General features: G+C 40.0%; 1 protein-coding gene across 3 annotated transcripts in view; it reads right to left on the reverse strand.

The window, feature by feature from the left end:
* Window positions 1-517: 517 nt before the first annotated feature.
* Window positions 518-22,348, reverse strand: part of PDGFD (platelet derived growth factor D) — a 244,740-nt gene continuing 222,909 nt past the window's right edge. For 2 of the 3 annotated variants that reach the window (XM_002754357.7, XM_002754356.7), the window contains exons 6-7: window positions 20,737-20,951; window positions 9,483-10,859 (exon numbers count right to left, since the gene is read on the reverse strand). In XM_002754357.7, coding sequence (XP_002754403.4) covers window positions 10,734-10,859; window positions 20,737-20,951 — 341 coding nt within the window. In that variant the 3' untranslated portion in view covers window positions 9,483-10,733. Of the gene's footprint in view, window positions 5,457-9,482; window positions 10,860-20,736; window positions 20,952-22,348 lie in introns of those variants that run through there. The other variant, XR_013522796.1, reaches the window with a different exon arrangement.

Below are 22,348 nucleotides of genomic sequence, written 5' to 3' on the forward strand. Positions count from 1 at the left end.
ACGTGGTACTACTTTCGGTGTTAGACTGTAAGTCCTACACAGGCAAGAAGTGAGATGCGGTTATTCAGTGGTATGTTCTGGGCACCTGCACAGTTCCTGAGACATAATGGGGCCTTAAAAATGCTTGTTGAATGCATTAATAAGCAAATGTGTCCTATGAAAACACTAAATATTATGCTGCATTATGCTCATCACTCTTTGCTTCGCTGCCTTTACTCTATTTTAAGATCTGACTTAGACCTATAATAGTCACGGCTCTGTGGCTTTCAGTATGTTTTCTATTTCTGTGAGAACAGAGAGGAAAGTCATATGAGTCTCAGTCTTGTGCAAAGGCTCATATATTTCATTAAAGTGTCTGCAGGAGAAAAAAAATATTTCCTCCTATGGATAAAACAGGAAACGCGTTTGGTTCTTGTAGAAACTGATGTGGTGAACTTGAGGTACTGGAATTTAGAAAAAGTATTTTTAGCTTGTTTTTGAATCTATTTTTGGGTACATAATTGACCAAAACATTTCCTTTTTATTTTTTTAATTAATACACTTGCTGATTTTGTCTGGGCTTTTTTTCCACTGCAGACTTTGACGGGTTCAAGCTGCATTTCTCGACAAAGCTAATTTGTTTACCGCTTCTTGTCAGAATGTTCTGTGGCAGGGAAGTGTCTTCATTTAGCCGGTACGTACATAGGAACAGGCAAATCGTCACACAACCCTTGGGTTTTTATTTGTGTAATGAATAAGATTATATTTAGTGTTCAGATAAGGCTTAACTGGAAGAAAAGGTTTTATTTTTCTTTCTGTGCCTTTCTCATTTTGTTATTGTTGTTTTCAGAACGAGGCTTTCAGTTAATACCCAGGTTATTTCTTCCTGTGTGTCAAGGGCAACCTTTTCTTTTCTTTGGAGAAAAAACCCAACCCTAGAATGGAGGGTTGTAAACGTAGGAAAACAGTGAAAGTCTGAAGAAAACGATGGATTCTCCTATTCCTGAACTCTTTTCCTATCACTGTCTTCCCAACGAGGCAAAACACTCCAACAATCCCCTAGGAGTCTGGCCCAGATCCGTGGAGACGTTCCTGGTTTTTCTCTTTCCCTCACACTCCACCTTTAAAGCTTTGCTTTTCAAATACATTCTGAAGCTGTCTGCTTCTCACTTTTCCACTGCTGACTCTCAGATAAAGCCTGCTTTCCCTCCTGAGCGCTCAGCATCCACTCTTGCTCTTCTGCAGTCCATTCTCTACACAAGGGATCTTGCACCAACTTGTCATATGACTTACTTTCCCTGCTCAGACTCTCTAAGGACTTACCTACACATTTAGAATCCAAACTCCTTACCATGACTGCTAAGATCCCATAGGAACTGATGCTGCCTAATTCTTTCTTTTCAAAAACTCTTCCACTGAGTTCCTTGCCCCTTCCGCCCTGGCCGTCTTGCTGTTCCTTACACCATCCCAAGCTTGTTTCTAATTCAGACCCTTTGCACTTGCTGTTCCTTTTGCCTGGAGTGCGCTTCCTTAAGACATGTCTGCCTATTATTTCCTTTAGGTCTCAGCACAAATGCTGCCTCCTCATAGAGGACTTCTGTCACCTGTTACCACAGCATGGCCTAGGTGCTCTCGGGAGGCCCCCAAACCCGTTATGTAACCTGTGCTTGCAGCTGTGCTTGCTTACGGACATGAAAGCAGAATGCCAGACACTGCAAAATTAGCCACAAGACCGGCTATGTGCAGAGGTGCTGCCTTGACCTGCACTCTTCCATCAGCACACTGAACTCACCCATTGCTTCATTACCATACTGAAGTCTCCACCCAGCAGGGAGAAATGTACCTTATTCGGCACAAAAGGTGCAGGGTGCAAACAAAAAGACATGACTGTGCATACTCTTGACCCTCCTGGAAGAGCCCACCTTTTCTCCAGGACTCCCTGCCCCAGTCTCCAACCACCTGCCCTGGGAGCCCTTTAAATCTCCCTCGACTTGACTTCCGGGGAGACAGGACTTTGAGCAAGAGCTCTTCTTCACATTCTCTGATCCTGAATAGTTTCTGTTCTGCTTTACTTAACCGGGTCTGGTTCTATTGGTGCGAATGACACCGAGCAGGGGCTCCTGGGAGGGTCAGTAACGCTCCCTTTGCCTTTCTAATGTGCTTTGTTTTTCCTACAGCCCTTATCACTATATGAAATTATACACGGGCTTATTTCCCATGTCTACCTCAATGCACATTTTATGAAGGCGAAAACACCGCGCTCTTCATTATCCTGTTCATTGTTCCTGGTTCCTAGAATCATGCCTACAACATAGCAGATGCCCAGTTACTGTCAATTAAATAAATAGAGCTTGACCCGAATGTTCAAGGGCGACCTCAGCGTCCACGCTTGGAATTGCCCTGTCGGTGAGAAGGCTTCTTTGGGCAAATTCTGCAGTGCTGCCTCCTAGCCAATAGATTCGACAGATGGTGTTACAATGTGGTTACGGATGTGGGTTACAGAGGAGTTATCTGGAGTTTACTATCTATGAGTTACTTTGGAGAAATCTCTGCCCATTTTTTCATACTTATGAAGTATAATAAATATCATGACATTGTTTCTAATAAAAAGCTTTAGTATATATTAATTCATTTCATTTTCATAAAAGTCATATACTACAGGGTTGTTAGGAAAATTAAACAGATAGATGTGAACTTCGGAAAAATTCCTGGCACATTGTAAAATGGGCACTGCTATTAGTCAGTATCCATTATTCACGCCTTCTGTATCTGCAAATTTAACTACTCAAAATTTATGTGTATGCCCCAAATCCATAAGCATGGTTTCTTGTAGTCATTTGCAGACATGAGCTGGTATGGTCAGGCTCTGTGTCCCCACCCAAATCTCATCTTGTAGCTCCCATAATTCCCATGTGTTGTGGAAGAGACTTGGTGGAAGATGACTGATTCATGGGGCAAATCTTTCCTGTGCTGTTCTTGTGATTGGGAATGGGTCTCAAGAGATCTAATGGTTTTAAAAATGGGAGTTTCTCTGCACAAGCTCTCTCCCACCCTGCTGCCATCCATGTAAGATGTGACTTGTTCCTCCTTGCCTTCCACCATAATTGTGAGGCCTCCCTAGCCATATGGAATTGTAAATCCAATAAACCTCTTTCTTTTGTAAATTGCCCAGTCTCAGGTATGTCTTTATCAGCAGCATGAAAACAAAGTAATATATGAGCAGAGCTGTGACAAATTTGAATTGCTCATGTTCCCAGCTGAGGAAGGACAAGGTGACACTACTTTCTTATTTCAGCTCTCATACTGTAAGCAAGTGTCCTTTTCAGAGTTGATTTAATGCCATGCTTTTCACATTTTTGTGCTTTCCGTTGAAGATTTTGCCATTTAAAATGGCTCCCAAGCATAGTTCTTAAGTGCTCTTTGGTGTTCCTAAAGGGTGTGATGTACCTTATGGAAAAAAAAATTTTTTTTTTTGAGACAGAGTTTCGCTCTTGTTACCCAGGCTGGAGTGCAATGGTGCGATCTCGGCTCACCACAACCTCCGCCTCCTGGATTCAGGCAATTCTCCTGCCTCAGCCTCCGAAGTAGCTGGGACTACAGGCACGCGCCACCATGCCCAGCTAATTTTTTGTATTTTTAGTAGAGACGGGGTTTCACCATGTTGACCAGGATGGTCTCGATCTCTTGATCTCGTGATCCACCCACCTCGGCCTCCGAAAGTAGAACATTTTTATATTCTTGCAATTGCCCTATGAGTCTTTCCCCTTTCAGTTTTCACCGTCCTCTATGTGTCTGGACTGCTCCTATGTTTTGTAATACCACCGTACATTGCTGACTCTTAAATTTACATCTTCTTAGCTCCAGACCCACAGACCTAACTGCCTACTTAATATCTCCAACTGGATATGTCAAATGTTACTTGGAATTAATCCCTCACACTAAATTCTTAATCTACCCTAAATCTGCTTCTCTTTGCATGTCTCCCATCTCAATAAACAGCACCTCTATCTGTCCAGTTTCTTATGCCAGAACCTTGGAAAAATCCTTGGTATCTTTTATCTTCTTTTGCCTCAGTCTAATCTATCCCCAACTCTGATCAACTAAAGATTCACACTATTTCATCTAGCTACCTCTTTTTTTTTCCTTTTTTTTTTTGGTACCATTTAATGTCACACTCTCTTTTCACTTTGCTTCTATCATTTATTCAACTTCCTGCCCCTGCTGTAATGCCATCTTCTCACGGAACCCTTCCTTGTCCTTTGATCTGGATTCCGCCTTTTACTGTCACATTATGCTTTTGCTTTTCACAAATGTTTTGGGTTACTTATGTAATTATTTGTTTAGTGTCTAGTCTTCTCTAGTTTAATGTAATGTCTTCTCTACCTTGATAAGGGCAGGAAATATGTTTGTTTTATTTTCCTGTGAATCTGTTGTATTTAGCACAGGGCTGGACCTTTAACCCTCAGTCAGTACTTAATAAAGTTTCAGAACACATTTTTGTGAGCTTTGGAAACTAGTCTTCTTTCCTCTTTATGGTATGGAGGTCTTTTGGGTTCTGTCTATCTTCTTAGGGTTTCAGCTTTGACACTGAGGATGACTCCCTGTCAACATTACAAGACTTGTCTCCTCTTCATGGAGACATGGTTGCAAAATTCACCCCTCCTTGCTGCCTCCCTGGTTTTTCTGTGAGAATTCTTTTGAAGTTCCAATTCACATAGCTCTTTCTGGCAGGAGATCTGCAAGCCTGCACTCCCCTCCCATCCAATCACAAAGAACTTTGAAATCCCTTAACCTGTCTTGAAGTCTTAGTTCATGCATATAGCACCCCCTGGAGATGTGCAGTGCACAGCCTCAACAACCACAAGGGCACACTTCCCTTCCTGTCTCTGAGGTCTCACTTTATCCTTATTGTCTCACCCCTAGAACTTCAAGGAGCCCCATCACTCATATCCCAGTCCTTCCTGTTTCCATAGACCCATTTTCCAAAATGTGGAATTGAAAATTGTTTTGCCGGAAGACCCCTATAGAACATCTTACATATCTGCTTGTGTAAATGAGAAAACAGGTGTAGAAAGTGGCAGGTCAATCAGGACAGTCAAGACCTTCTAACTTTCTGTCTGGTGCTCGATGACTCGTACAGACCCTGCTGTGCTCAGAAGTCCTCATGGAGCTTCCTTTCGTGAATGTACAAGACTAAACTCGCTAGCCATCCAGGCAAGACTTTGTGTAAACAGGCGCTTATCCCTTAATATATTTTCAAACTTACTATCAATTCTGCTACAGGTTTGTTTTCCTTCCTTCTACCACTTTATATTTTTTGAACGGCTCACACTCACCTTACGCATTTTTGCTGGGAGACCCTTGTTCTTTCCGCTGATCTCACCTAGAGTATCTTTCTCTAGTTTTATCCTCGGTTGTGAATCTTGTGTTTCAAGCCTCAAAGCATGTCTGATACATAGTAGCCTTTAATGTATCTGCTGTTGAATGAATGAATCAAACATTTAATTAATCAAAAATTAAATGTTTTCCCCATATTGACTGTGGCTAAATTCAGTTTTCCCCATATTGACTGTGGCTAAATTTCTTTTGACATAAGTCAATAAATATCTATCACCATATTCTGAAGTTTGCACCAAAGTGGACGGTACTGAAAAATATTCACATGATGTGTTTTACTCTCAAAAAGCAGTGATTTCTTAAAGCAGCTGGAATTTACCCTATTAATCGCTCACTTGGGAAACCACGCATTTGATCTCCTCAATAGTCTATCATCCCCTGCCTCTCCAAAAGCAGATACTGATCCTGATGTTCTCTGATTTGAAGACTGACGGGTAGAGGCAGGTGAGAAAGGAAGCCTGTGGGAGGCCCAGGGAGAAAGGAAAGTCTAGAAATAACTAGAAAGCCTTAAGAAAAGACATTTATAATATGGCCTCAACCAGGAACAGGTTAAAGAATGAAACCCAGACCTTAGTTCTTAAACGGGAACTTGTGTCATAGGTATTATTTAAAATGTAAATTGAATCCAAGAATAATATTATATATATATATATATTGCATTTTAGGTTCTGGGGGACATGTGAAGAACATGCAGGATTGTTGCGTAGGTACATGCATGGCAATGCGGTTTGCTGCCTCCGTCCCCATTAGCTTCCTTTCTTAGGAAGTTAGCTCTACTCTATTTTAACATAATCTGCTAAATAATTTTTAGACATCTCTATGGAAATGAAATTTATTTTAAAAACGACACAAACTAGTTTGCAAACTTCAGAAATATAACTGGAACAGCAAGAATAAAGTCTTACATTAAGAGGTTAGCTGCATATCCTCTGTTGATGCCTGTTTAATTGAGAGATATCCCAGGGTGCTATGTTAAGTTTTGAAGGTTTGTGTAGTCTTTAACTTGATCTTTAAAAACAACAGAATTCGAGTGAATGTCAATAAAACCAGTGAATTATAAATATTCTGTCTTCTAGCATATTTGACTAGGGCTGTCAATGAACAAAACCATATTTTCTAGGGCTTTAGGCATGAATAATGGTCTAGGAATTTTAATTTAACACTCTGTGAGGACCCTAATAGAGTATCAACAATTGAGACATCTGTTGAGTTATTCTTAGAATAAAATTGGATGTGTGACTATTTCAGGAAATGAAATAAAACTCTTAATGTCATTGCATTAAAATGCAACATATATATTGACTACACACACACACACACACACACACCCCAAGTAAATATTTCTCAGTACTGTCAACTTTGGTGCAAACTTCAGAATATGGTGATAGATATTTGTTGACTTCTGTCAAAAGAAATTCAGCCACAGTCCACTGTTTACAATAGCAAAGACTTGGAACCAACCCAAATGCCCATCAATGATTGACTAGATAAAGAAAATGTGGTACATATACACCATGGAATACTATGCAGCCATAAAAAAGGATGAGTTAGTGTCCTTCACAGGGACCTGGATGAAGCTGGAAACCATAATTCTCAGCAAACTGACACAAGAACAGAAAATCAAATGCTGCATGTTCTCACTCATGAATGGGTGTTGAATAATGAGAACACATGGACACAGGGAGGGGAACATCATACACTAGGGCCTGTTGGGGGGTGGGGGAGCTAGGGGAGGGATAGCAGGGGGTGGGGGGATTGGGGAAGGATAACAGGAGGAATACCTAATGTAGGTGACGAGGGGATGGATGCAGCAAACCACCACAGCGTGTGTATACCTATGTAACAATCTGCACATATACCCCAGATCTGCACATGTACCCCAGAACTTAAAGTATAATTTAAAAAAAAGAAATTTAGCCACAGTCTCTGTCTCCCTATATCTATGTATATAGTCATATATATAATCATATATGAAGTCTTATATAGTCATATACATAGTCATATATATAGTCATATACATAGTCACATATAGTCATATTTGTATAGTCATATATATATATATATGTGATTATTATGACTTTTTATGTAAAAACCCAAGTTATCTGAATTAGCTATTAGGCACAGAATTCTTCGATCCTGTCCCCATCCCTCCCTGATGCTCACACACCAGCTAGTATTTTTGATGGTAAAATTAATTATTTCCACAGAATACAGGTCTTCGCTCACATTCCCCAAACAACCTAAAACCACTAAAATGACAGAGTTTCATTCAACACTGCAGCTGCTATTCTGTCTCCAGCAGAATGATGATAAAGACTAGGCTACAATCAAAAGCAAACATTCTTGCAGCCAGAAGAGCTCTCTTGATGCCGTGTGCCTCTTCACAGATTATAAAGCAAATGTTACAGGAGCGCAGCCCCTAAACTGGCCTTCCTGAGCTGACAACACTGAAGCACTAGCTGGCTGGGGTGTCCACCCAGATGGGAAGAGCAGGTGAGGTGGACAGAAGGGAAAAGAGGTTGTAATGTTGTTGACTTCAGGTCTCAAGGAAGAGAGAGATGTGGATTTTCTGAGGTGAGGAAGATGCCAGAGGAGAACGATTCATTAGAAGACCCACAGGGAGGCGGTCAAATGGAGCAGAAGCAGAGCAGCCAGGAAACAAAACCCAAGTCTCGCCCCACTGTGCAGCTGCAGGGCAAACACAGAGCAGAAGGCTGCAGAACAAGGTGATCAACCCTTGTAAAAGGAAGCCTTCAGAAATCACTCACTTCTGTCATTTCAAACAGTTTGCTGCATTAGTGAAAGGAAGTTGTCTACTTTCAGCAGTGGATGCCTTTTAGAACTGCAACTGATACTAAATAAAGTTTTTCTCTAGAGCAATATTCATGTTTCATGAAGATAGTACATTTGCTACAGAAAACGCTCTGCGGGGAAAAAGCTGCATGTTACCAATATGACACAAATGTAAGAAAACTCGTCTTAGGAGAGCGCTTGGCCCTATAAGAATGCATGGAATAAAAAGCATTATTCCAGGTGAGCGAGCCGTGTGGAAACGCAGGTTTATTAGGGTTTGTTTTGAGATGTAATTTGTACGGTGAGCTTTTTATTCCCTTGGTGGCTATCAAATAGATTTATTGGCTACATGTTAGAAGTGCAATAGATAACAGGTAACCGAGGTATACGTTTTAATAAAATGCTTAGGAAAGGCAAAACGGTGAGTGAATATGCCTGCTTACATTTCAGCTAATAAATCAAAAGTGCAGATAGGGCTTTAACTGAAAACCTCGCCGGTTATCGCAGCCTGGAAGGTTTATTGAAAATTGGGTAGAACACACTCTAATTTTTTATATTTACAGCTGCAATGTGAGCTGTTGAAGCTAGAGTGATGTAACGTTCATTCTGACTTTGGTACAGGAAGCTGATGTTTTCACAGGAAAAACTTGCCAAGCGGCAATAGAGAGGAAGAGCACTCTTGATTATTAGTGTCTGCCTGAGCTATTTCTGATTGTGTTCTGGGATTCTGGAGAATTGAACAATAGAGTATTTAATTTTACCACTTGCCCCTTGAGTAAAAACATCAGACTCTTTTAGGAAAGTTTTAGAAGGTACATCTTCAATAAGCACAGGTCTTTCATCTCAAAGAACTGAGAAGAATTGAGCTGCTAAAGAATAGTTGAACTTGGACCTGAGAGCACCATACTTAGAAATCTAAATATATTTAGGTCACTCATCTGACACTGGAACTTCACCAGCCCTGTCGCCCACTGGTTGTAGCCAGTGGGACCACAGACTCACTGAAAAAGTCTGCTTTTTTTTTTTTTTTTTTAACCTTCAAGGCAATAAGAAAAATGTAGTTCTCTGTTAGCAGTCCCTGAGCTATCTGAATTTCCATGTTGCTCTCTTAAGTAAGCGTCTTGCTTTGGAAAATGATGAATCATGTCCTACTCCTGGAGCCGGTCTCCTTTAAAATAGACACAAAAGGAGGCAGGGAGGAAAAATGACTGTAGGTGTCATTAACCAATGTTAAACAGTAGGAGCGCAGGGCCAAATTTGTGTTACCACAATGGACAACTGGCTTCTTAAAGCAAGCTCCATAGACTAAGAACCAGAGGCCTAGGACTGATTTTACTTGGTTCAGAAACAGGAAATCAGAACAGTGAGCCAGTACATGATTAGAAATTTACATTAATAAAATGTGATTTTTTTATTGATACACAAAAGCTTTTAGGTTATAAATAATCTATGATGGCTTGCCAAACATAAAATGCCACTATAAATCCATGTCTATATTTCAAAAAGACAGGAACACAAAAGCAAGATACATTAAATTAATTGGCATAGTTTGGAGAATTGAATCCATTATTAGATATGGATTCTACCAAATATCCCAACTAATTTCCAGTTGTGTCAATGTTTCACGTTCACTTTGTAAGTTCTCAGCTACCCGCATCTTTCAATGAACTCCATCTGGAAAGGTTCATACTGAATTCCCATGCATTCTTGAAAGGATTTGCTTTTGTGAAGAAATTTTGCAAAGAAAAACAATTCAAAATTCTGTTAGAGCTTATACGTTGTCTCTTGTAGGATTATAATAAGAAAGCGTCTAAGTAATTTTTTGAGATAGGTGTTAACTAAATAAACATACCTCAGTGAAATGCATAAAAACACAATGATTTAATTTCTAAAGCACTTACATTATGATGACATGGTTTCGGAGCCAGGTTATTATGGTCTACATAGGTAATTACGTCGTGTGTCTCATGGAAAAAATGCTCATGTATTGACCTTTTCTCCAAAAACCATATTTTCCCTTTTTTAATAATCAACTAAGATGTATATGTAAGAAAGGCTCATCTTTTGTTTTTTAATGTACAAGATACTTTCTTTAAGAGAGCAAGATTCAAAATTGTCTTGTGTTTTGAAATTTAAAAATAAACTTATCTGCTAAATTTTCTAAAGACATGTTTCATATATTTGCCCATCCCTTATTTTGTCAAAGGATTTTGAGTCTGACTCAAACGTATGTAAGCTCTGGTGTACCTGGTTACATATGCCGAATAAACCATTTGCTCTATTTACACATAGACATGAGTATATTTCTGTGTGTGCGTGGGTGTGTGTAGAACCTCAAACACTATTATTAAATGCAATCCTATATTCTTAGATATAGAAGTTGATGATATACCTTTCTACTTGCCATGGCACTAATGGAGCAAGGCTGAGACTCAGCAACCACCTGTGTTCATTACATTGCAGGCTAGTAGTAAGTTTGGTTGCTGGCAGGCAAAGCGTCTCTTATCACACCCTCCTTAAGCTAAAGGTTCTTTCATGCTTAATGCAAGGATGTGCACATTCGCTTATCGGGGTGGTCTTGAGCTGCAGATACAGTCGCATCGTTCATGGTGATCCAGCTGGATGTCAACCAGAGCCATGGTCTTAGCTCTGCCCCTCCTCTTGATGTGGCCAGGCTCAAACTGCAGTACCTAGGACAAGAAGCACATCTCCTGTTAGAAAGCCTTTGGAATTTGACTCAATCAGACCCCACTTACTCATTACCTTTTTGACAACTACTTCATAACCCTTTGCGAATCCAGCAAAAGCTATGGGCTTCCTGTCAGAATGCACACATGTATACCTTTTGAGATAACCGACTCCCTGCAGTGGAGGGGTCAGCTGATCCCAGAGCAGTGCCCCAGCATGACCTACCTGAAGTACCCAGATGATTTCATGTGTCTTGGCAGGTATTCATTAATAGTTTTGTAAGGGCCTGCTTTGGGTCATGTGCTGTTCCAGATATTACCATTAAGATTCTTCTGACCAAGGCATGTGTTATAGAAAAATGCAGTACTGAGCCTATTGTTAGCATGGACAGGAAAATGAATAAAGTCATGAACATAATATGCGGGTACATCTAAATCTTTGGTTGAAGGAAAACACGTCGCCCCGAGGAAGGTCATTAGTGGCCATAAATAAGTAACAATGTGTTTATGTTCCTGTATATTTGTTAGCATATAATATCCTTTACAATTTAAAACAGATCAGGTTCCACTAAAATCTTTGTATATCAATACCATGTATCAATATAGCATTTATTAAATCAATAAGTATATCATTAATTTTTAAATTCATACATTTAAACATAATTTCTTAAATTAGTAGTTTAAACCTAGGCTAACCCTCTCCCCTGCAGCGGCCTTCATTTAGTCAAACATTAGCTATGACAGACATATACTTGGTAAAACTACGGACTTGTTTTCTAATATACTACATAGGCAGACCAACAGATTATTTCCTTTATGTTCTTAGATTCCTGTTAGCCTTTATTTTTTATTTTGTCCTATTTTCCTTTTAGATTCTAAACTCACTCATGGCACCATCAAATAATTCTGGAGCATTTTACGGTTTTTGAATAATTTGCAAAGGCACTTTTTTTTTTCTTTTTACCCTCAGACAAGTCTTTCAAACAGTGGAAAAGGCATCATTATGCCCACTTTACACTGAGATTCTAAAGGAGGGTAAGTACCTTGTCCAGGGTCTCCCAGCGACTTGGACCCGACACCAGGATTGGGATCAGGGCATTTAGGTTCCTAGCATGTTCTGACTTAAGGCCTCTCTAACATGCCTTCAATTTCCTTTTGTGTCTCAAGGGTGTGTCTGGTTCCCCATGTGAACGGGCAGGGAGACCTGTTATGCTTTGCTTGAACTTTTAACTAGATGAAAGTTTGATGCCTAGAGTCTCCTGCGCTCATGCATCGCGGGCTGCACATTCCTTTCATTTAGAATTTTGCCATGCTGTTCCATAGAAGGTCCAGTTAGGCAGAGAATAAATCACTGCGTCTGTTTAATGTTCAATCAAGTGAGGGCACTCTGCTGACACAGAAGGGAAGACAGAGATCTATTTGTAGCAAAGCTTCAAAAGGATTGCAAGCACAAAACTGAGGCGGAAAGATATCCCATAAGAGAGTTCATTAGGGAGACAAGGTGTCAGAAATTTTGATATTGGTAAAGCTAGTCCAAAGGCCAGTTTTGATAGTTGATTCTATTATCTTCTCCTGCAATTCTATTGCACTTAACAATAGGTGCCTTGGAAGGAGTTGGGGTTTGGACTCCTATAGCTCTGCCAAAAATTTCTCCAATATGAATTAGTTGCTATTTTCCAAGACCATCTGCCTGTAAAACAGATTTGAGAACCGAGGAGATGCAGGAGAGGGAAATGACTCCTAAGAAGCTGAGCGTATGATAAAGATTCCTGTTGAAGAAGACTGTTATCAAGGCCTGAGACTCTGTGATGGCTGGCACCTGTAAAATCAGGGCTCTGTCGATCTGCTTTCTCATCTGATGGCAAAAAAAAGTGTGTGCCTTGGGATTAGAGCAAGAGCCTGGGCAGGTTTTCTAACTGGTCTTCCGATTGTTCAGGGATTTTCTCTATGTTTTATATTAAGCAACGTGGGCACAGTATACATGTGTTTTGCTGATAAGAGAAAAATGAATTGGTAGACATTTTCTCCCAGACAAGACAGGAAAGCACTATTTGAACACAGTGGAAATTGGACTGCCTTCCTGGATGATCACAGCCACACGTTCAAAGCTTTCAGATCATGTAATAGTCTTAGGTTCAGGTACACAGCATCGAAAGGAGGAAGAAAGCAAGGCTGATTTGAGGGCACATAGAAAAATGAAAAGCCTTTATCTGAGAAAGCAAACTGGCTGGTTATAGGTTATCTGGTCACCTTTAAAGGGAAGGAACACTGAATTAATTACAGCAGCTGAAGGACAAGAGGTGCCCTCACAAAGCACTTTCTTATTTTCTGAGCTGTGATTCACAGCTGCAAGCATATACCTGGAAATAACAAATCCACTAGGGGGCAACAGGCTGTTTCTTAACACCTATGGGTGCAAATGAGGATCCTGACTCCTCTCCACCCCCTGGAAAACCACATGAAGCCAGGGAAACTTGACATCTACTAAATGGAGTGTGACTGAGCCAGTTGGTGGGTTTCATACCCCGGAGAAAATCAAAGGTACTCAGTTTTGCAAATTACCTCATCACAAAAGATATTTAACTACAGTTACTCACCTTGTTGCCAATAAACCTCTGAATAAATCTTTGCCATGAAGCTATTTACACTAATAAAACAATACCAGGCAGAAAAGCTATCTTCTGAGTTGGTTCTTGTTTATTGGGAGTATTAAAAAAAGGTTGTTAAGACCTTGTAACGGTTCTCAAATTAATGGCCGACAAAGGAACACAAGTACATATTTCAGGACAAATGCATTATATAAACTGAATCATTAAGAGTTTATTTAAGATGCTTCCTGACTTCTAAAGCAGGCTATATTCAGCACACACAGTTTTTTAAGGGGGAAAAAAATCTTCTCTTTCGACCTCTTTCATGCTTATAGCCTTTATAAAAAATGTACACAGAGTCAATATTTTTAAGGGATGCTAGTGAATTATTCTGAACACTAAGGGACTACAAGCAAAAATATCTTGAGCAGGGATAACATAGTATTTTCTCCCTGAGTAGTGACTCAGCCTGCAGGCAATAGTTGCAGCAGTGGCTGACACTGTAACAGAAGGACTGGTATAAAGTCCCAAGACATAGTCCTCAGTTAAACAGACACAGATGACAAGCAGCGCAACACTGTTATACTAAGAAGTTAAGTCTGAAAGTGACAAAAAGCTGGGTTATAGTGGGGGTTTATAACATGCTCACGAATTTTGAAAATGCAATCATGACATCTGTGCATATTTACTTCAAATAGAAGCTTTCTGTGAGACTCTAGGTTTACTATGAGGTGTCCTCAGTTGCAGTTTTAACTTTACAGAACCAAATAGTTAAATGATTTTGACAGTACCTTAGAGGATTAATGACTACATGTTCAGCCTACTCACTGCAGAAAACAATATAGAAAGCCTGGCTGGGCACTAACTTTCGGAGCCCGGCGTTAGCACCGGGTATCATTCATGACACAGATGGGCCTTGTCTGCCTGAGGAGTACCTGGTCCCATGTGGCAAGTTTGCCGCTTTCGCAGGAAGGCCTGATGCGAGGCTAGATTGAGAAAGGAGAGAGTGTGTGCAGTTTGTAATACTTAAACAAGGAGTTCAGTAACCGGTAGGTGGGTCATCAGGGAAAAAGTCTAATCAGAACTGAGGAAGCCAGACCGGGCTCTCACCTAACTCTACCCACATCTGTCTTGCACTTTCTAGTCTTCAGATGCCTTCATTCACGCAGTATCCTCAGGTGGTAAGAAGCACAGGTCTTATCATTGCCATTGCCAAGAGGAGTGAACTAACTTTTTATAAGCAGTCTATAAGCATTTACTGTTCCATATCATATCTTTATTCTTTTTGCATTTACTTCGCATTTCAACCTCCAATTTGTTTTTATTCTTTACATAATTTCAGTAAGATACGATTTCGGGGGAAGGACAAAGTGTAACAACAGATGATGAAAGTGATGTAATTTCAGGTTTGCCTGGGAACTCAAAATTGTAGGTTATTACGGGGGATTAAGTGAGGAAACCTGAGGCCTTGGGAAGCTTTAAGGGGCTGGTCCTCATTGCCTCTCCGTGTGGTGGAACTGGAACCAAAACTCACATCTTTTCTAGTTCTGCAATTTTTCTGCTCTATGGCCCTCTCTTGGTAGGAAAACACCACAGGAAAGGCCTCATGGTCTCACTCCAAGGCGGAGAAAGGACAAGAGGCAGAGAGACTCTACAAGTTCTAGCTATGCGGTTTCTAAAAAAAAAAAAAAATAGAAAAGAGACTTTCTTGACTTCTGCTATGGTTAGGTATAATCAGGACCCCAAAACTCCCTCCCTATTGCTAGAGAATAAATACTGCTTGCACAAAGTTTCTTTTCTGTTTCTTTGGTCTCAGTTTAAAAATTAGGCAAGCTGTTTTCAAGAACAGACATTTCAAACATGTAAAAACAAAGTACTATTGTGTTACCGCAAATCTGAAGGTCAACGGTGTAGTGCTCTAATCTGATGTTTCGTGTATAATTACGGATGCTCCTTGATTTATGATGGGACTATATCCTGATAAACCCATTGGAGGCTAAAAATATCTTAAATGGTCAATGCACTAAAACCCCAATTAACCCACCGAAAAGTCAAAAAAATACAAATCTAACCATCGAGTTGAAGATAATCTGTACCTATTTATTACTACATCTCCTAACTCTTAAACTGTGATGAAATGCAAATGTTTAATACAAAATTCTACATTAAATAAGAATAATCCTCTAAAGTCATAGATGTGAATGATTCTAGGTGCTATAAATGTGCTGGAATCAGAGATGGGTCTAGGCTTGTGCCATCCGTCAAGGTAGCCGCAGCCTTGTGTGGTGATTTAATTTTCGATTAGTTAAAACCACATACAATAAAAAATGTAGTTTCTATTTGTGCTGCACACACTTCAAGTGCCCAGTAGCCACAGGTTGCTAGTGACTACCACATGGAACAGTCCAAATACAGGTTATTCCTATCACCGGAGAAACTTCGACTACACAGTGCGGGTGCTTATGTCAAGCGTCCTGACAGAATCATGAGAGGAAGAACAGAGAAAATTAGCTCTCTGTATCTCTCTGATGCTTCCTATGGTTTTGGCTGTTGACTGAATGGATGCAGCCAGGGCACCACAACGTGGAAAACAATGAGTGTTAATACTAGGTAACTACCTTTTTAGGGAATATCCTGTTCCTTCATTACGCACTATAAAGAGAAGAAGAGAACTGAAATAATAGTATCTTCTAATTGTCTACACAATACTTTGTTTTCTGGAATCCTCCCTTTAACAGAAATCACTACCAAAGTGTCTTTTACATCCTATGATGGGGCTCAGGACACTGTATTCCCAAATGTTTTAAGCTGAAGGAATTAGAGAAAACAAGAAAAGCAGAAAGGTCACTCTGACCTTCCCTTCACGCTCTATCCTGAAGTAGGTCACAAAACCTAAGATTTTCTGATCTTCCCATGTAGCAAGTCATAAGACCCTCGTGTGAGCAATGCTGCTGTTATACTCAGAAGAAAGAAGAATCTCCCCCTATCTTTTTTTTTTTATATGTGTCTCACCTTGTCACTGAGGCTGGAGTACAGTGGTATCATCATGATTTGCTGCAACCTTGAACTCCTGGGCTCAAGCAGTTCTCCTGCCTCAGCATCCCAAGTAGCTCAGACCACAGGCACATGTCTCCACACTTGGCTACTTAAAAGAAAATTCTTTTTTTTTTTTTTTTTTTTGGAGAGATGGGGGTCTCGCTATGTTGACCAGGCTGATCTCGAACTCATAGCCTCAAAAGATCATGCCACCTTGGCCTCTCAAAATGGTGGGATTATAGGCATGAGCCACTCCTCCTGGCCTAAGAATCTTTATTTCCAAAGACAAAGGTAAAACAAAAAAGAATCTGAACAGACGGGCCTTGCTAATTTTCTCCAGTTTATTAGCATTAGGTCATATTCTTCCCCATCATATTTCTCCACAACTATCCACAGTTTATCAAACCTACTGTAAAAAATTCTCAGGTTGAACTGATTTTTGGGGTCTTTTCTTCCTTAGCAAGGCCTCTGTGGCATGTAAAACATATTCAGTAAATGAGTATGCTTTGCTTTTGTTATTCTGTCTTTTGTTATGGTGGCCTCAGCCATGAACCCAAGAAGAAAAGGTATTTTTCCTCCCCTATATCTAATATATTCCAAGAAGCATAGAACAATGGTTAAGAGGAAAAATCCTTTAACAAGGGACCTACAAACTTTTGAGAGCAAGAAATAATAAAGATAGTCACATTTTACTGCACAGTGAAACTTTACAGGAGAACTAAGAGGAGCTGTGAAAAAGCATGATATTAGCTTCATTAGGAGCTTTCTAGTTTCCTAGATTTAAACTTCTTAATGTTAAGCACTGAAATATTTGTGGAGAATCACAGAAGCCTGTTATGTGACAAGGTCTCATTACCCCTTTAAGGGAGCTCGTCTCTCACAGAAACTCATTTCACATCTCATCAGTTGCAACCATGAGCTGGGAAAGCGGTTTCTCATTTCTCAGAGGTAAGAATACAGACACAGAACTCGAAGATTAAAGGACTAGAATTTTTCCCTAAAGAGACTAGGCTCAAGCAACCCCCCTTCTGGAAATGGAATAAGCCTTTTGCTGTTTTCCACAGGGCACTTGAAAGTGATAATTGTGACACATCTCAAGGGTATTTCAAGAGTCTCAGGGGCATATGACAGGAGTGTTTGTTTCAGGTACTGAGTTACTGGCTGGTGATGGATGCTTATTTTTCCTTTTGTCCAGCACTTGGCAGAGTGATTTTATAGAGTTCTGCAGAGTTCTAGAAGTAAAAATATTATGACACATGTCTTAAAAAGATGCTTAGATACAGTTTTGAAGGATGCCAATGTTTTAGACCCATTCATGCAACTGAACCAAGAGATCAAGAGTTGTCCCCTTTACATGTTAATTGAGAACAGAAATTCGCAGGTAATGGTTACTGTGCGGAGAGACAAGGAAGGAACTAAGAGGAGAAGGACAGCCAGGCCTTCAGTGTTCTTCAGAACTAACTGGCTGGGAGGTAAGGGTCTTTAGGGGTGTACGGTTCACTCTGCCGTTCCCACAATAAGTAATTTTTAAAATCAAGCTAAAACTTCTGAGCGTAAAAACAAAAACATAGTCCGCAAATACATCGAAGGCCTGACCTTGAATGTTCTTCCTCACAGTTACCACTAGGTAGAGACCTTGTCGCCTCCTAAATTATTTAAACTGTAACCTGACTGCTATTTATCCTCAGCGTATGATTAAAGGTTCTAAAATTCAGGTTCTTCTATGTGAAGGACAACATCCAATCTAGAGGTCATCAGTTCATACAAAAATAAAACACAATGAACATAGATTATAGCATTCTCTAGATATGAGAACTTTTTTCTTTTTGCCTTTGAAAACAGTGGGGTGGAGTAAGCAATTCTTATGACTGAGAAAATACGTTCATGTAAGTCTGAAATAATGTTTCCGTCTGAGGTAAGCATGGTCATTGTGGCACAACTTCCTACATTTCCAAGTTGAAAATAGCAATTATTACATACTCATGTTTGTTTAATCCAGAAGGAACTTCCTAACTTACTATGACTCTTGTATTGTTTTCAGAACAAAAATCAAACCCAAACAACAGCAACAAAAGCCTCCAAAAGCCAGTTTCACAAAGCTGAAGATTTTATTTAGAGAGAGCTATCTTTTCCTTTGTTTTGGTGGCCTTTATTTTTTTATGCTTTAAGTTCTGAAATACACGTGCAGAATGTGCAGGTTTGTTACATGGGTATACACGTGTCATGGTGGTTTCTGCAGCCATCAACCCATCATCTATATTAGGTATTTCTCCTAATGCTATTCCTCTCCTAGTCCCCACCACCCAACAGGCCGCAGTGTGTCACGTTCCCTTCTCTGTGACCGAGTTTTCTCATTGTACAACTCTCACTTATGAGTGACAACATGCAGTGTTTGGTTTTCTGTTCCTGTGTTAGTTTGCTGAGAACACATGGAGGCTTCCAGCTTCATCCATGTCCCTGCAAAGGACATGAACTCATCCTTTTTTATGGCTACATAGTAGTCCATGGTATATATGGACCACATTTTTATTATCCAGTCTATCACTGGTGGGCATTCGGGTTGGTTCTAAGTCTTTACTATTGTAAACAGTGATGCAATAAACTTATGTGTGCATGTGTCTTTATAGCAGAATGATTTATAATCCTTCGGGTATATACCCAGGAATGGGATTGCTGTGGTCATTGATGGAGAGCAACTCAAACAGTAATTCCTAACGATAACGTTTGCTTTACATTTTAGTGTATATATATATATATATATATATATATATATATATATTTAGCGTATATTTATATATATATATATTTATATATATATATATATTTAGCGTATATTTATATATATATATAAATTTTTTATTGCATTTTAGGTTTTGGGGTACATGTGCAGAACATGCAAGACAGCTGCATAGGTACACACATGGCAGTGTGTTTTGCTTCCTTTCTCCCCTTCACCCACATTTGGCATTTCTCCCCAGGCTATCCCTCCCCAGCTCCCCGCCGCCTGCTGGCCCTCCACTTTTCCCCCCAGTAGACCCCAGTGTTTAGTACTCCCCTCCCTGTGTCCATGTGTTCTCATTTTTCATCACCCGCCTATGAGTGAGAATATGCGGTAGTGTATATTTTAAGACACATTTCTGCATGATACTTAACATCTTGCAAAATGCATTTCATGTGCATTGTTTTATGTGACCCTCAGAGCAACACTGGAAGGGGTTATCCGGTATATTAACTTCTCAGTCCCATTTCACGTATGTGAAAACCGAGTCTCTAAACTTTAGTGATTTGCACGCGTTCCCAGAATCATAAAGCAATTAGAGCCGCTGTCTGTGTCAGGGAGTAGCTCTACCTCCTCTTCAGTCTACTCTATCTTCCAGCCTCAGTAAAGTGTTATATATTACTAGTGATAGGAAAAGCAGACCCTGGAGCCAGTGGACTGGAGTTGGAGTCCTGGCTCTGTGATTTACTGACCATGCCGTGCTGGCCAACTTATGATTCTCCTAGGACTTTAGTTGACTTATCTATTTAAAAAAGAGTAAAAATAGCAACATTTTTACAATCTCGATGATGGGATGCCAGATGAGCGAATGATTACCTACAATAGTGTTTGTGAAGCAATAAACACTATGATTACTATTATTAAGGTTACTATGCTCTTTATGTCTTTGTTCCTCCTATATTCTTATATTTACTTTTATTTTTGCATAATCCAAGAGCTGATTCCCGGAGTAGCACTTAGTAGCTGTTAGGATAAAATGAGCATTTCCAGTTGAAGCACACTTCCTATTTAGAAAATGAAATGCTCTTTGGCAATTGATGTTTTTCTGTCTTTATTGTGCCACATTTATTAAATAATATAATTGAATTAAGGTTTTGCTTATTAGTTTTTGCAGTCACATCCTGTCAATGAATAACATCATATTTCTTTTTTTTTCCTCTCTGTCTTTCTGCAAGGAGGCCAAGTAAGCTCTGAAATGACTGTATCGCACATTTGATTATATATTCTAACAAGGCTGTTGTTGATTCACATAGTGCATTGCTCAATTTAGGAGAAACGGTGCCTTCGTCAGGATGAGATTAACTTTCTTCAGGGCACTTGACTTGGCAAACCTAGTGTGGGCAGAATTTCAGCTCCTAATCACACCCTGGCTGGGAGCCCTTGTGCAGTGATCAACCTGAACAACTGTATGCAATGGCCCTGTCCTCCTGAATCCTATAGATTAAGCATCGCAGGAAGAAATCCGAGAATGACATACCTCGTGATACTTTTTCACACTTTTCCCTGAACTGCACGTACAGGACCTCCCGTTGGCAGCTCCACAGCCACAGTTTCCTCCACAGCGCTGCACAAGGAGGCAACGTGGAAAGAAGAGCACATTGGTCAGCTTCAGCTCTTCTCTTATATTGACCGAGTAATTCCTGGGAGTGCAGCTGTAACGCTTGACATCATCATTGAGCCTGTCCAGGTTAACTGAAAGCAGACACACACACTGTGTAAGCAAAGACACAACGGTAAGCACAACTGCTCGGCGCGTGTTTCCGGGAATCGAGTGGCAAGACTCTGTGAGGACAACCTTAACCCTGGAATTAAATCCGTCCTCAGGCTCTCAATTCCTGGGAACCTAGAGTAAAAGACCTAGTTTCTCTCCTGATCCATCTCCCCTTCAAAAATAACAACAACAACAGAACAACACGAAAACCTTGGCTAACATCTTTGTTTAAATTTCCTTTCATCTTTTTTTTATGCAAAAAAAGTTCTGAGGAAAGAAAATGAAACATTTGGCAAATTAAAATAATTGCTTTTATCTTCAAAAAGACAAAATAAATTGCTTTTTCATTCTAAATAAATCCTGACTCTAAGCCATTACTTAAATACAATTTGAATTATATCTAGGACGCATTAGGGACGATCACTGTATTATGTTTTCCTGGCAGTGAAATTTCACATGTAAATGTAATAAAGAAAAGTATTTTTGTTTTATTTGTAACTTCAAAGTTAACCAACATGTGAGAGAAAATGACTTTTTTTTTTCATGGATACAGCGCCTATTTGTGTGTTGGGTCCTAGATGGCAGAACAGCGCGGTGGCTAAGTGCTTGGGACCTGCGGTTACAGCGTCCTTCCATCGCGTCATGGCTATGCGTCCCTGTAGTTGGAACGCTATTTAATGGCTTGAACTTCTGCTTGCTCATCATTTGAAGAACTGAATGTAACACGCCTGGCACTCAATGCCAGCTATTCTTATTCATCTTGATTCATCTGAATCTCCCCCTCTCACATTCTTTTCCTTTAAAGTCAAAGGAACAACATTAAAAAATATATTAGGTCTTTCTCCTTCTTTATTTTTCTTCTTTGGATGGTACTTTATATAAATGATTATCAAGGGATATAGTTAGTGGGACTTCTGTGAACTAAAAGCACCACACTATTTTCAAAGCTAAGTCACAAATTACTTGAATTGAATTTGTATTATTGTGTTACATAAATTAGATCTGGTTCAGTGTTCTCAAAGTCCATCCCATCATCCATCCATTTGGCAGGAAATGCTCTTATTGGTGCACACGTAGATGAGTATCTTCTCACATGGACACAGAAGCAGGTCCTTTTGCCTGCGCAGGACCCCCCACCATTTCCTAATGCACGCCCTGTCTGCACCAGGCCGCCACAGGAGGAATCCCATGAATGTTAGGCTGATACCATCATGCTCACCCTAAAATCAAGCCGCAATAAATGTCTTAGGCTGAAACCAAATCTGCTTAAGGAGCAGGAGAAAAGAAGCCTTTGGGAGTAGAGGTCAAAAGCCAAGGACAACACCGGTGGAATGCATCTAAGGAAAACTGCAGGGACAAGCGTGGACCGTGAGTCCAT

Source organism: Callithrix jacchus, chromosome 10 (genome assembly GCF_049354715.1).
Source record: "Callithrix jacchus isolate 240 chromosome 10, calJac240_pri, whole genome shotgun sequence".
Taxonomy (NCBI): domain Eukaryota; kingdom Metazoa; phylum Chordata; class Mammalia; order Primates; family Cebidae; genus Callithrix; species Callithrix jacchus.